We start from the raw sequence: 15,963 nt of genomic DNA, 5'->3' as shown, positions 1-15,963 counted from the left end.
GTACTTTATAAGGACTGAATGTAAGGCTTGCTAGGACAGAACCGATCCAGGTGCAACTTCAAGTAGCACTGAAGTGTGAAGTGAGAGGTGTCAAAGCCGTTGAGCCCAACAATGGCAGGAGAGTTTCCCAGCCCTCCGACCAAAATTCAGAGGCCTTTGAAGCTCCCTCCCTCTGTGCAGAGGTCATTACAATACAGTACCCCTTGGATTCATCTCTTTTTTGAACTGATATGCAGCCAGGACACTTCAATTGTAAATGACCTCGATAAGAAACGATATTGTTGCTTTGATCACATCAGATATCCTCCTCGCAATCCCCAAATTACGACAGCCACAGGACAATTTTGTTTGGATGTCGTAAAGGACCATCCGCCGAATCTGAAGAGATATAGCTAGCTAACGACCTCCTTTTCCACGTTGAAAGACCGGGTGGACAGAGACTTCCTAGCTACGTTAGCTAGCTAGCTGGGATTTTCTACAAGGAATCTGCCTCCCGAAAAAAAGCTTTTCTCCAGTGTGTGTGAGACCTACTCCCGTTGCCTACTGCACTGCTGCTTAGATTCCACCTAGCGATCTGTTCACCGTCTGCCCTGGTTGTCTCCCCCTGTTTGGTACAGGTACCCCCTCACACTCCCCCCTCTTTCCCGAGGTTTCACTCACCTCTAGCACACACACACTGTTGGGACGAGTGACTCTGAACTTACAATGGCTAGCCCCAAGTCGTTATATTTTTCTCTTGTGCTTAATGCTATTTTGCCTCACGACTCCTGTGTGCTTTGTGGTACTATGAACTTTCTTGTTTACCCAACCGTGGGACAGTCTGTTTGTTCCCACACTCAGGACTCTGACTCTCTATTGGTTACACAGACTTTGGGCCTCCTATCCTATTCTACCCACCACTGGCCGGCTTTGTATTCATGTTACCTGATGAAATTGCTGTATAATATGATCTTGTTGTCATCTATTGCACATTCAAATGTCAAATAAGTAAGCAGTTCACTGTAAGGTCTACTACACCTGTTGTATTCGGCGCATGTGACTAAATAAAATTAGATTTGATTTGAAATCAGGACTGCAGAGCTCTCCCTGTCCAATGCCGTGCCTTGATTGTATTACTGTTGATGATATCTGGAAATGTGCATGTACACCCTGGCCCATCTACTGTTGCTAGCCCCAATTCTGACATGTGCTCTGATATCTGCTTCACTGAGTTCTGCTCAGTGAAGCGTATTACCTAATTTGAAAGTGTGGGTTCACAGCTCCAATCCAGATGTGTTGGTCGTTACTGGTTAAGAAAGTGTTCTGAACACCGATATTAGTCTTTCTGGTTATAACCTTTTTTCGGCAAGACTGATCTTCCAATGGTGGTGGAGTGGCAATCTTTACCAAGGAACACCTTCAGTACTCGGTTGTCTCCACCAATTCTGTCTCCAAACAATTTGATTTGCTAGTTTTAAGCATTAAACTTTCAAATAGCTCTTTGTTGACTGTTGCTGGGTGTTATTGTCCTCCATCAGCACCGGCCTGTACCCTACCTGCCCTAAGCTCACTCCTGTTCCCTTACACTAAGTCTGAATTTGTCCTGCTAGGTGACCTAAACTGAGACATGCTTAAACCACCTGACCAAGTACTAAAGCAATGCGGCTCCCTCAATCTTTCTCAGATTAATACCAATCCCACAAGGTATGACTCCAAACACCCAGAAAAGGCTACTCTCCTTGATGCTATCATCACAAATAATCCTGATAGGTATCAGTCTGGTGTTTTCTGTAATGATCTTAGTGATCACTGTTTTACAGCCTGTGTTCGTAATGGCTGCTCAGTGAAACGACCTGTCCTGATTTGAGCAAGCCTTCCTTCATGACCTGGCCTCTGTAAACTTGATCCCCTCTGTCGAAGACGCTTGGACCTTATTTTTTAATATTTTCTGTGGTATTGTTAACAAACACGCCCCCATGAAGAAAATGAGAAATAAAAACAAGTTCAGTCCCTGGTTCGACCGTGATCTTGTAGAGTTACTCCACCTCAAGAATTGCATTTTGCGAAAGATCGTCACAGGCATACTCAGGCTGACTGGCTCTCGTTCAGGCAAATGAGAATTAAGTGCACTCAGGCTATCGGAAGGCCAAAGTTAGTTACTTTAAGGAGCAGTTTTCTCTCTGTGTGTCTCACCCAGGAAGTTCTGGAAAACGGTTAAAGACCTGGAGAATAAACCCTCCTCCTCACAGCTGCCCTTGTCCCTTAAAGTTGATGATGTGGTTGTTACTGACAAGAAGCACATGGCTGAGCTCTTTAATCACCACTTCATGAAGTCAGGATTCCTATTTGACTCAGCCATGCCTCCTTGCCTGTCCAACATGTCCTCATCTCCCACTCCTTCTAATGTGACTAGCCCCGATGCTCCTCCCTCTTTTCCCCCTGCCTCGCTACAAAGTTTCTCCCTGCAGGCGGTCACTGAGTCCGAGGTGCTAAAGGAGCTCCTTAGACTACACCCCAAAAAACATCTGGGTCAGATGGTTTAGACCCTTTCTTCTTTAAGGTTGCTGCCCCTATCATCGCCAAGCCTATCTCTGACCTTTAACCCGTCTCTCCTCTCTGGGGAGGTTCCCATTGTTTGAAAGGCAGCCACAGTGTGTCCTTTATTTAAAGGGGGAGATCAAGCTGATCTTAACTGTTATAGGCCAATTTCTATTTTGCCCTGTTTATCAAAAGTGTTGAAAAAACTTGTCAACTGACTGGCTTTCTTGATGTCTATAGTATTCTCATGGCTACGCAATCTGGTTTCCACTCAGGTTATGGATGTGTCGCTGCAACCTTAAAGGTCCTCAATGATGTTGCCTTTGATTCTAAGCAATGTTGTGCTGCTATTTTTATTGACTTGGCCAAAGCTTTTGATACGGTAGATCATTCCATTCTTGTAGGCCGGCTAAGGAGTATTGGTGTCTCTGAGGGGTCTTTGGCCTGGTTTGCTAACTACCTCCGAGAGTGCAGTGTATAAAGTCAGAACAGCTGTTGTCTCAGACACTGCCTGTCACCAAGGGAGTACCCCAAGGCTCGATCCTAGGCCCCACACTCTTCTCAATTTACAGCAACAACATAGCTCAGGCAGTAGGAAGCTCTCACATCCATTTATATGCAGATGATACAGTATTATACTCAGCTGGCCCCTGCCCGGATTGTGTGTTAAACCCTCTACAACAAAGCTTTCTTATTGTCCAACAAGCTTTCTTTTCCGAAAACCTCCAAAACAAAGGTTATACGGTTTGATAAGAAGAATGCCCCTCTCCCCACCGATGTGATTACTACCTCTGAGGGTTTAGAGCTTGAGGTAGTCACCTCATACAAGTACTTGGAAGTATGGCTAGACGGTACACTGTCCTTCTATCAGCACATATCAAAGCTGCAAACTAAGGTTAAATCTTGACTTGGTTTCCTCTATCATAATCGCTCCTCTTTCAACCCACCTGCCAAACTAACCCTGATTCAGATGACCATCCTACCCATGCTCGATTACGGAGACGTTATTTACACATGATCAATTAAATGTATAGATCGGCAAGTAAGGGTGCTCTCCAGCGGCTAGATGTACTTTAACCTGTTATGGCTGCAGCCCGACACCGGTACACCTATGACAACATCCAGCTCAAATGCAGGGCGCGAAATTCAAAATCTATTTTTTTTAAATATTTAACTTTCACACATTAACAAGTCCAATACAGCATTTGAAAGATAAACATCTTGTCAATCCAGCCAACATGTCCGATTTTTTAAATGTTTTACAGAGAAAACACCACATATATTTATGTTAGCTCACCACCAAATAAAAAAGGAGGACAGACATTTTTCACAGCACAAGTAGGATCCAAGTAGCATGCACAAGCCAACCTAACTAACCTAGAACCAACCTAAATAACCTAGAAAAAACTACCTCAGATGACAGTCCTATAACATGTTACACAATAAATCTATGTTTTGTTCAAAAAAATTGCATATTTTAGCTATAAATCAGTTTTACATTACTGCTACCATCATAGCTACAGTCAGAAATCGCACGGGAGTAGCCAGAGAAAATACAGACACCAACGTCAACTACTAATTACACATCAGAAAACATTTCAGAAAAATATATGGTGGATAGCTAATGAAAGAGAAAGATCTTGTGAATACAGACAATATTTCCGATTTCTGAAGTGTTTTACAGCGAAAACACAATATATCGTTATATTAGCTTACTACAATAGCTAACACACAGCAGCATTGATTCTAGTCAAACGCTAGCGATAGCACAGTTCGACAGATATATGAAAAAGCATCCCAAATTGGGTCCTTATCTTTGTTGATTTTCCATCAGAATGTTCTCCAAAGGGTCCTTTGTTCAGAACCGTCTTCATTTGGACCCAGAACGAACGATGTCCCTCTTGAATTAGCATGCACACTGGCCATGCCGTGCTAACCTCTCCGTCTTGACAAAATTCTTGCGTCGCATCACGTCTAAAGTCCAGAATAAATTTCAATAATATAATTAAAGTATATTGAAAAAACATACTTTAGGATGATATTGTGACATGTATCAAATAAAATCGAAGCCGGAGGTCATATTCACCTATAACGAGGGTTTTCCAGGAGCGCAGTCCAGTTCCTACTTCGCGCCCAGAAAAAAAAATAAAGTGCGCACTTCTCACTCCAAGATGTTGTTTTCAGTCCCTGACAGAGATAATCAAGTCATTTCTTCTCTCACTTCCGCATGACACCCAGGGGAAGGCGTGTGACGTGTTTCTACAGTCCTAAGTGCCAAGGCCTTTTATAGAGAGTATCTTGAAGAGAGACATAGCTTCTTGGAAATTTCACTTCCGGATAGAAAATGGGCTGTAAAAAGAGTTATGTTTCACTTAGAGAAATAATTAAACCTGTTTTAGAAACTAGACAGTGTTTTCTATCCAATAGTAATAATAATATGCATATTGTACGAGCAAAATTTGTTACTAAAGCACCTTATACGACCCACCACTGCGACCTGTATGCCCTAGTCGGCTGGCCCTCGCTACATGTTCGTCGTCAGACCCACTGGCTCCAGGTCATCTACAAGGCTATGCTAGGTAAAGTGCCGCCTTATCTCAGTTCACTGGTCACGATGGCTACACCCACCCGCAGCACGCGCTCCAGCAGGTGTATCTCACTGATCATCCCTAAAGCTAAAACCTCATTTGGACGCCTTTCCTTCCAGTTCTCTGCTGCCTGCGACTGGAACGAATTGCAAAAATCTCTGAAGTTGGAGACTTTTATCTCCCTCAACAACTTTAAAAATCTGCTATCCGAGCAGCTAACCGATCGCTGCAGCTGTACATAGTCCATCTGTAAACTACCCACCCAATTTACCTACCTCACCCCCCATACTGCTTTTATTTATTTACTTTTCTGCTCTTTTGCACACCAGTATCTCTTCTTGCACATGTTCATCTGATGATTTATCACTCCAGTGTTAATCTGCTAAATTGTAATTATTCGATTTATTGCCTACCTCATGCCTTTTGCACACATTGTATATAGATTCTCTTTTTTCTACCATGTTATTGACTTGTTTATTGTTTACTCCATGTGTAACTCTGTGTTGTCTGTTCACACTGCTATGCTTTATCTTGGCCAGGTCGCAGTTGCAAATGAGAACTTGTTCTCAACTAGCCTACCTGGTTAAATAAAGGTGAAATAAAAAAAATAAAAAAAAATTGAGTAAGAGGCCATTTGAAAATGGGCACATATTTTCCAGTTTTTCAATACGCCCCCTGCAGCCATAACAAGTTAAAATTGAATTGTATCTTGTGAATTGTTCACTATATTTCACCTTTAACCTTATCGAGAAACATATTTTTGCACTAATCTAATAGAAACAATTTAAATTGAGTGAAGAAAATCACCAGTAGCAGCTTTGTACAAAATTTATAATGATTAAAACAACAAGATCTCCTATTTTTTATAAACCCACAAGATACAACAACAACAACAAGATCTCCTGTTATTTTCTTCTCTGTTATTAAAGGCTGCAATATGAAACTTTTGGGAGCAACTGACCAAATTCACATAGAAATTTGAGTTATAGATCTGTCATTCTCATTGAAAGCAAGTCTAAGAAGCGGTAGATCTGTTCCATGTGTGTTATTTCTATGCTTCCCGTTCTTAAGTTAAATGTTTGTCTTTTGCTTTCCGTTTTGTACACCAGCTTCAAACAACTGAAAACTGTTTTTGATGATACAATGCAAAATACTATACTACACTATACTTGCTTGTTTTGTCACGTAAACAGAAATAAGGCAAACTATTAGAATTTTTGCAACCAGGAAATGGCGGAGTGATTTATGCATAGTTCATCTTTAATGATTTATAAACTAGTTACACAATCAAGAAAACAGTCATTCTGTAAGTAGAACAGAAGTTGCAAATTTTGTGGGCGTGAACGTATTTTTTTTTTATGTTGTTTTCTTTTCTTTTATCTTAAATTATTAATTGAAACAAAAGGGACTTATCAACTCTTTATCTTTTGTTTTTTTCCCCAGATAACTGAGTCAGGCAAGGAGACGCTACCAACATGGCTGCACTGGGACTGGAGGAGAAACATCCTACAGGGTCTACCACTGGGGGAGGACAAGGGTGTCCACTATATCTCCGTCTCCACATCCAACGGCAGCCAGGATATCTTCTCCGTCGAGGTTCACCCAGAAGAGCACGCTGACACCGACCCGATCCAGGTAGCCATCCAGTCAGCGTCCAACAACTCCAACAACGAGGTACAGCCATTCGTCTGTGGCAACGAGGAGCCGGTGACGGTGCTCACAGTGATTCTGGATGCCGACCTGACCAAGATGAGCTCCAGGCAGAGGGTGGAGCTGCTGGGCAAGATGAAGAAGTTCTCTGGCGTGGCGCTCCAGCACATGAAGATACTTCCCGTGGTCAACAACAGATTGTTCGATATGTCCGCCTTCATGGCCGGACCAGGAAATGCCAAAAAGGTGGTGGAGAACGGAGCCCTGTTATCCTGGAAGCTGGGCTGTTCCCTGGACCAGAGTAACGTCCCTAATATTAGTAGCGTCCAGGCGCCGGCTAAAGAGGGCACTATGTCGGCTCAGTTGGGATATCCGGTCGTCGGTTGGCACATCGCCAACAAGAAGCCTCATATCCCAAAACGGGTGAGGCGCCAGCTCAACAATACCCCTACTCCTGTTCTAGCTTTGCTTCCCCCAACGTCTGTCGTCGAGCCCCCTGTTCGCATTGTACCCACCCTATCGTCACCTGCCATTGCTGCCCCCACAGACAGCTCTGCCCCACCCATGAGAGGGCCTGTGCCCTTGCCCATGAAGCCCACGATCCGTGTCAGAGACTCTTATTCCCACACTCCCACTCAGGGTGCACCCCTGCCAACCAGAGTGATGGAGTCCACTAGTACCATCTCCATTCAACCCACCATGACCAGGCACACCGTTGTGGAAGCTACGCCGACACTCCCTCCACCCACCACAGTCGCCACCAGAAAGCCAACCAAGAAACCAAAGAGACCGAAGACCACTCCGATGCCAAGGGAGCCCAAGACCACCACAGTCAAACCAGTCAGGCGCACCACCCCTTCGTCCATCGTGCCTGACCCAAGAAACGAGAAACCAGATCTCCGCAACCCCATCGATCAGGTCAATGCCTTTGTGGGCACATATTTTGAAGTGAAAATCCCATCCGATACTTTCTTTGACAAGGAGGACGGTACGACAGACAAGCTGAGGTTGACATTGAGGATGAACCACAACGAAGTGGTCGGAGATGATTCCTGGATACAGTTTAATAGCACAAGTCAGCTGCTGTACGGTCTACCTGACTCGAACCACATCGGGAAGCACGAGTACTTCATGCAGGCCACCGATAAGGGCGGTCTGAACGCGATCGACGCCTTTGAGGTCCGTGTGAACCGCTGGGCTTCCAACGATAAGTCCCCGGTCTTGTTCCAGGCTCGCTTCCACGGGGAACCTCACCAGGTGACCAACGACATCCACAAGAAGATTTTGCTCATCAAGAAACTGGCATACTCTTTCGGGGACCGCAACAGCAGCACAGTCACCCTGAGGAACATCACCAAGGGATCCATCATGGTGGCGTGGACCAACAACAGCCTTCAAGAGAACCCCTGTCCCAAGGAGCAGATCCAGACCATGTCCAGGAGGATCTCTGACGCCCAGGGAAGGCCCTCCCAGACATTCATCTCCACCATGGAGCCTGAATTCAAACCCATCGACATCAAGGTCAAAGGGACAGCTGCCTGCCGGAACTACATGTTCGTGCCGCCAAGTGAAATCACCATTCCTATACCCCCGGCCGTCACCCCGACGCTCGGCACCGGACGCCAGAGCACGGACGACGTCTACCTCCACACGGTCATCCCTGCAGTGGTGGTGGCAGCCATATTGCTGATCGCCGGCATCATCGCCATGATCTGCTACCGTAAGAAGCGCAAGGGAAAGCTGACCATCGAGGACCAGGCTACCTTCATTAAGAAGGGGGTGCCCATAATCTTTGCAGACGAGCTTGACGACTCCAAGCCCCCTCCGTCCTCCTCCATGCCCCTCATCCTGCAGGAGGAGAAACCCCCACTGCCTCCGCCAGAGTACCCCAACATGGCCAGTCCAGAGACCACCCCCTTGAACCAGGACCTTCTGGGGGAGTACACAGCTCTGAGGGATGAGGATCCCAATGCCCCTCCCTACCAGCCTCCACCCCCTTTCACTGTCCCCATGGAAGGTAAAGGCTCTCGTCCAAAGAACATGACCCCCTACAGATCCCCACCACCTTACGTACCACCCTAAGGTTAGCTGGCTCCTCCAGAGGAGGAGAGGGGAAGCAGGGGGGACTTGTAACCGTCTCACACCAGTGTTGTCTGTTTGGGAGTAAGGGGTGGGAGGAGGAGGGTAGAGGCTCTGCAAAGTGGTAATGAACTTCGGACATTTTGGGTTGGGAGGGTTTTGTGCTGATCTGATCAAGGCTGAGTTAAGGTTGAACGATGGGAGGGAGGGAGAACTAGGTGGTAGCCTCGGCAACAGTAGCCACAACAATGACACTATTCAGTCTCTCGTCGTCTCATTGGCTACAGCTGAACAGCTAGATTGAGAAGACACGCCCCTCCTGTCCCAGCAACTTTTTCTCCATTTGAAACTAAATGGCCTTTTTGTTTTATTTTGTGTCTTTGGTTCTGGTTTTCTTCTGTTTTTTGACTTTAAGATCAAACTACTTGCCTTTTTAATCTTCTTTTATCTTGAATAATACAAGAGGACAATAAACAAACACATTGCGGGCAAAAAGGTTTTTAATGATGAGATAGAGAGTTCTGTGAATGAAAAGAAACACAAACATAATCATGTTGATCTGGGACAGCCCTGCAGACAGCTAAACACAATGGCTGATCGATGTGGCGGTGGCTGTTTGGATTCAATAAGGTTTGCCTTTTAACACTAATTGTATATGTTTACCCTTATTCACACAATGTCTAGTCAAGATGAGCATAACAAAGGTAGCCTAAAAGAAGAATTAGAAAAAAAAGTTTTTTTCTGTTTTTTTTCTTCTAAACTTTATATATTTTAAGGTTAGATTAGATAGATAGATAGATAGATAGATAGATAGATAGATAGATAGATAGATAGATAGATAGATAGATAGATAGGATTGTTTTGGTGGCGGTGGAGCAGATCTCCTGACTGAAATAGCCTGCAGGATCTCATTTTCCCCCGATCAGAAATGAACGGTACACTTAGTAGGTAGGCCTAGTCAGGGTTAGTGAACGTTAACATGGAAGGCAATGACAACCAGATGGTTACCCTGGCCTGGTTATTACCAGATGGTTACCCTGGCCGGGTTATTACCAGATGGTTACCCTGGCCTGGTTCTTACCAGATGGTTACCCTGGCCGGGTTATTACCAGATGGTTACCCTGGCCGGGTTATTACCAGATGGTTACCCTGGCCTGGTTATTACCAGATGGTTACCCTGGCCTGGTTATTACCAGATGGTTACCCTGGCCTGGTTATTACCAGATGGTTACCCTGGCCTGGTTATTACCAGATGGTTACCCTGGCCGGGTTATTACCAGATGGTTACCCTGGCCGGGTTATTACCAGATGGTTATCCTGGCCTGGTTATTACCAGATGGTTACCCTGGCCTGGTTATTACCAGATGGTTACCCTGGCCGGGTTATTACCAGATGGTTACCCTGGCCTGGTTATTACCAGATGGTTACCCTGGCCTGGTTATTATTATTATATTTCTTGTTTTTACTTTGCCTGAGTTTCCCAAAGCCACCCAAAATCATTCAAGAGAGAAATATAACACAATACAATGCCCCTTTTTTACTATTCTTGTTTAAAATGGGTTAAAACGAGTATCATGATCCGAATATGATCATAACATTGACAATTTGAATGCCATTTTGCCTTTATGGTGATGCGACAAGTGTCTTCTGTAAATAACGATGGATCGGCCTGTGTGTATTTTTAGTCCAAAAAAAACAACGTTTTGTGTAAGTCAGATGTGGAAAAAAGCCTCCTGCAGTTTATTTTAGACAAGGGGGTCATTATTTTTTTATGTAGTGATGATGCTCTTGTTTTCACAGGAAACAGTTTAGGGCTGTTGAGAGTGATTGAGAATGTCCTGAAAGGGATACAGCATGTATTCACAACTCAAAGGTCATTGTTGAGAGGAGGGTATGAGAGTTAGAGGGAGAGAGTTAGAGGGAGAGAAAGAAAGAAATGGGAATATCCCAATTACAAGATTACCAGAAAACACAGAAAAAAATGGTTAATAAAATCTCTATCTAATTTTTTTACACCGTTTTTGATACAGCATCAAATTGTTTAAAAAAAATAATCTATAAATACATGAATAGTGTACTGCAATTTGTAAAATCTTAGAGTAGACAATTGATTCCTTATTATATACCTTTTCTCATTGGTCACCTATTTCAAAGGATTATTTTACATTTTTTGCCATATTGTCGAATTGAAATGTACCTCCTGTTATACAGTCGGAATGACCTGTTTTATTTAATGTTCAAATTCTTCTTCACTAACGACTTTGAAAGTGACCCTTTGCAATAACGTAAGGTGCTGCCTGGTGTTGGTGGTGGTGAGTGGTCAATGCAGGTTAGATGAGTGATGATGTACTACACGCATAATGATGATGATGTGCACGCATAATGATGATGATGATGTACACGCATAATGATGATGATGATGTGCACGCATAATGATGACGATGTACCTCCATAGTTTGTTTTTGTCAGATACCAAGTGTTGCTTTTTGAGTGTCTGGAAGCCGACCTCCGTCTATCTATATCCAGATAATTCTTCCTTCTTCACACGTTTGAAATTCTAATCCAACAAGTCCCAATAGTATTGGAATGAATGAATCATCAATATATATATATATATATATATATAACAGAGTGGATTATGATGGTATATCTTGCTTGGTATGTTGCCGTACATTATAATATAGAGATTTATTTTTTATTGATGAGTTTGGGTTATAATTGGTTTTCTAATGCTTCCCCATATTGATGAGTCAATATGTCTACGTACATAGAGGTTTCATTAAGACGTGTTATCCATCTATCTAATCATGTCAGCCATTTTGAGACCCCTTGATTCCTGTCACAATAACTGGTTCATAATTCTGTCTCCTTGAACTAAAACTGGTATTATTAATCTTGACTAGATGACACATTTTGACGTTGAACCTCGAACCGTTCAAAAAAAGGTTAACATGTTTGTAGATCTCCTTTCAGTTCAATGTTTCCATCACACTCACCACCGTGAAATACAGATTAGGTTTATGAGTTATATGTAAAGTAACTTGCTGACCCCCCCCCCCTGCGTCCACAGATCATGTCATCACTTCAGCTCTTTTGATTTCTGACGAGGAACAAGCTGCAGTAATCGTCCTAAATGGTTTATCCCAATAGGGTTGTTAGTTAGTCAGATAATAAATACATAATTACATATGACAGTTACTGAGATCGACAAAGATTTTGTTCCCACGTTTGAGTGAGATTTATAGAACAATAGGTAAGTTTTTTTGTTTTGTTGATTTATATATATTTTCTAGTGGCGTAGTCATTTCAGCATTAAGCTCCATTCATTCATTAGGCTAGCAAAATAATCGGGCTTAGTTACACTGAGTCAAATCCTAACTTAAGATAAGCACGTGTGACACACTCAAGCACACATGTTGTGTTAAAAACCCGTACATGTCCATAAGAGAAAGTGTTAGTGACGTATGTTTCTCAAATTCGGGTTTTATTCCCATTTGACTCAAATTAAGAGGAGATGATGATGATGTTCTGATTGTGCGAAGCTTAACGGAGAAGAAACCAACGATGCAAAAAAAAATTTGAAATGTAATCGCAGTCGGTAACTGGTTCAAATGCCTTGTTGACAGAATATCATATCTGTTGGCTACATTTCAGTTGCATTACAGTTCAGATATCAGCAACGGTATTGCAAAAGATATGGAATCCACACAAAAAAAAACATTATTCTTTTCATTTAGAACCCGATAGCGGTCCTGAAGGATACACGTTAAGGTGTGTCAACCTTTACGTTTTGTTGAAGCCGATGGACGAGTGCCCTCCATCTCATTAGCTTTTCTGTGTTTCTGTGTTGTCCATTTTCTTTCATTAGATTTCCTTTTTTTTTGTGGCCCATTTGAAATGTAGAGATTGGTGTGTGTGTGTGTGTCAAATCAAATCAGCCTTAGAAATTAATTTCTTCATATGCAGCAAGCAGGACTGACTGAAGGCCTCCTAAAGCCCCGACAAGGTGCATATTTTACTATATTATTTTGTTTGCTATAGAGAATGTTTTCTTCATTTAGTTTTTAAATTCATGAGTGAATTAGTACTTACGATTGGAATAATGATGATAGTAACAATAGTGATAGTGATGATTATAATAATTACAAGAATAATATGGTTATCATAATGGTTTCAGGGGGACATTATACACTGTTTGTCCTTCATTTTTGTCATTTTGTTACTTGAAATACCTGTTTCCCCACCCCCCCACCGCCTTCCCAATAAAAATGGGACTCCTCTGGTTCGCAAACAAAATGGTTGCCAAAGTACAGCGCAGTGAAAAGTTATTTTGGCTTGTCTTAACACATTGCCACGTATCAGACAGACGTTCAATTGACATGCTAAAACACATGACAAAGAGCTAGCCTCTTTGTAAGCCACCCCATGGGGAAGGAGGGAGGAATTAGAGGGATGATACCCCATGGGGAAGGAGGGGGAATTAGAGTGATGATACCCCATGGGGAAGAAGGAAGGAGGGAGGAATTAGAGGGATGATACCCCATGGGGAGGAATTAGAGGGATGATACCCCATGTGGAGGAAATAGAGGGATGATACCCCATGGGGAGGAAATAGAGGGATGATACCCCATGGGGAGGAAATAGAGGGATGATACCCCATGTGGAGGAAATAGAGGGATGATACCCCATGTGGAGGAAATAGAGGGATGATACCCCATGTGGAGGAAATAGAGGGATGATACCCCATGTGGAGGAAATAGAGGGATGATACCCCATGGGGAGGAATTAGAGGGATGATACCCCATGTGGAGGAAATAGAGGGATGATACCCCATGTGGAGGAAATAGAGGGATGATACCCCATGGGGAGGAAATAGAGGGATGATACCCCATGTGGAGGAAATAGAGGGATAATACCCCATGTGGAGGAAATAGAGGGATGATACCCCATGTGGAGGAAATAGAGGGATGATACCCCATGTGGATGAAATAGAGGGATGATACCCCATGTGGATGAAATAGAGGGATGATACCCCATGTGGAGGAAATAGAGGGATGATACCCCATGTGGAGGAAATAGAGGGATGATACCCCATGGACTGAGAAAATGCAGATTGAAGGAAAACGGATTTCCATCTGGAGCGGTCGGGAAAAGCCTGACAATCGTCCTTGACCGCAGGGAACTTACAACCTAGAGAAGAGGGATGTACACATGTATGAATGCTTGAGTAAACAATGCATGGTGAAAAATGCATTTTTCTTCTCCTGTGTTTTAATAACATTGTTTTATTTATGCCACTAGACACTGTATGTTGAAATCTTGTATTAAAAAAAAAAAGTGTTTTCACCCAACTATTATTGTGACCTTCTCTTATTGGCTTGTTTGGTCTTGTACCAATGGGAGTGTTTCATCCTTGACGGACATGTATTTTATTTGTACCAGAAAGCTCGACAACAACAAAAATGTATCTCGACTGCAACTAGAAGCGTGTCGTACTCAACGCTAACTGTCCTGTATCCTTGTGATAGCAGAAAGCAGTACTATTGTGATCTACGTAGCCTTCAATGAACTTATACCTATATTATATATTATATATTATATATATTGAACCCAAAGACGCTGTGTGAGAGCAGCATTTGTTGTCTCATTTCCGTCACATATATCCCTCAAGCTACTTTATATGGGTTTAAGAAACACGTGTTTTTTTTTCTGTAGCTGCGACATTGCAGAGAGGTTTGTGTGGGGACGATGACGGTGTCTTTTCAAATGAAGGAAGGTGAATACTGATAAAATGTTAATCGATCAAATTTCAATCAATCGAATTTATTTATAAAGCCCTTCTCACCCATGGAGTGGTCCCCTATCAGCACTATTCTGTACCCTTGGATTGGTCCCCTATCAACACTATTCTACACCCATGGAGTGGTCCCCTATCAACACTATTCTACACCCATGGAGTGGTCCCCTATCAACACTATTCTATACCCTTGGAGTGGTCCCCTATCAACACTATTCTACACCCATGGAGTGGTCCCCTATCAACACTATTCTATACCCATGGAGTGGTCCCCTATCAACACTATTCTATACCTTTGGAGTGGTCCCCTGTCAACACTATTCTATACCCTTGGAGTGGTCCCCTATCAACACTATTCTATACCCATGGAGTGGTCCCCTATCAGCACTATTCTATACCCTTGGAGTGGTCCCCTATCAACACTATTCTACACCCATGGAGTGGTCCCCTATCAACACTATTCTATACCCTTGGAGTGGTCCCCTATCAACACTATTCTACACCCATGGAGTGGTCCCCTATCAACACTATTCTATACCCTTGGAGTGGTCCCCTATTAACACTATTCTATACCCATGGAGCGGTCCCCTATCAACACTATTCTATACCCATGGAGTGGTCCCCTATCAACACTATTCTATACCTTTGGAGTGGTCCCCTATCAACACTATTCTATACCCTTGGAGTGGTCCCCTATCAGCACTATTCTATACCCTTGGAGTGGTCCCCTATCAACACTATTCTATACCTTTGGAGTGGTCCCCTATCAACACTATTCTATACCTTTGGAGTGGTCCCCTATCAACACTATTCTATACCCATGGAGTGGTCCCCTGTCAACACTATTCTATACCCTTGGAGTGGTCCCCTATCAACACTATTCTATACCCATGGAGTGGTCCCCTATCAGCACTATTCTATACCCTTGGAGTGGTCCCCTATCAACACTATTCTACACCCATGGAGTGGTCCCCTATCAACACTATTCTATACCCTTGGAGTGGTCCCCTATCAACACTATTCTACACCCATGGAGTGGTCCCCTATCAACACTATTCTATACCCTTGGAGTGGTCCCCTATTAACACTATTCTATACCCATGGAGCGGTCCCCTATCAACACTATTCTATACCCATGGAGTGGTCCCCTATCAACACTATTCTATACCCTTGGAGTGGTCCCCTATCAACACTATTCTATACCATTGGAGTGGTCCCCTATCAACACTATTCTATACCTTTGGAGTGGTCCCCTATCAACACTATTCTATACCTTTGGAGTGGTCTCTATCAACACTATTCTATACCCATGGAGTGGTCCCCTATCAACAC

At 43.3% G+C, this 15,963-nt stretch overlaps 1 protein-coding gene across 2 annotated transcripts in view; it reads left to right on the top strand.

Moving 5' to 3' along the window:
* LOC139553207 (dystroglycan 1-like) overlaps positions 1 to 14,185 on the top strand; it is a 94,088-nt gene extending 79,903 nt beyond the window's left edge. For both annotated transcript variants that reach the window (XM_071365267.1, XM_071365277.1), the window contains exon 3: positions 6,549 to 14,185. In XM_071365267.1, the coding sequence (XP_071221368.1) occupies positions 6,549 to 8,837 (2,289 nt within the window). In that variant the 3' untranslated portion in view covers positions 8,838 to 14,185. The remainder of the gene's footprint in view (positions 1 to 6,548) is intronic.
* Positions 14,186 to 15,963: the final 1,778 nt, after the last annotated feature.

The sequence above is a fragment of the Salvelinus alpinus genome, chromosome 2 (assembly GCF_045679555.1).
Source record: "Salvelinus alpinus chromosome 2, SLU_Salpinus.1, whole genome shotgun sequence".
NCBI lineage: Eukaryota > Metazoa > Chordata > Actinopteri > Salmoniformes > Salmonidae > Salvelinus > Salvelinus alpinus.
The sequence above is the reverse complement of the archived record's forward strand: the minus strand, read 5'-3'. Positions and strand labels throughout refer to the sequence as shown.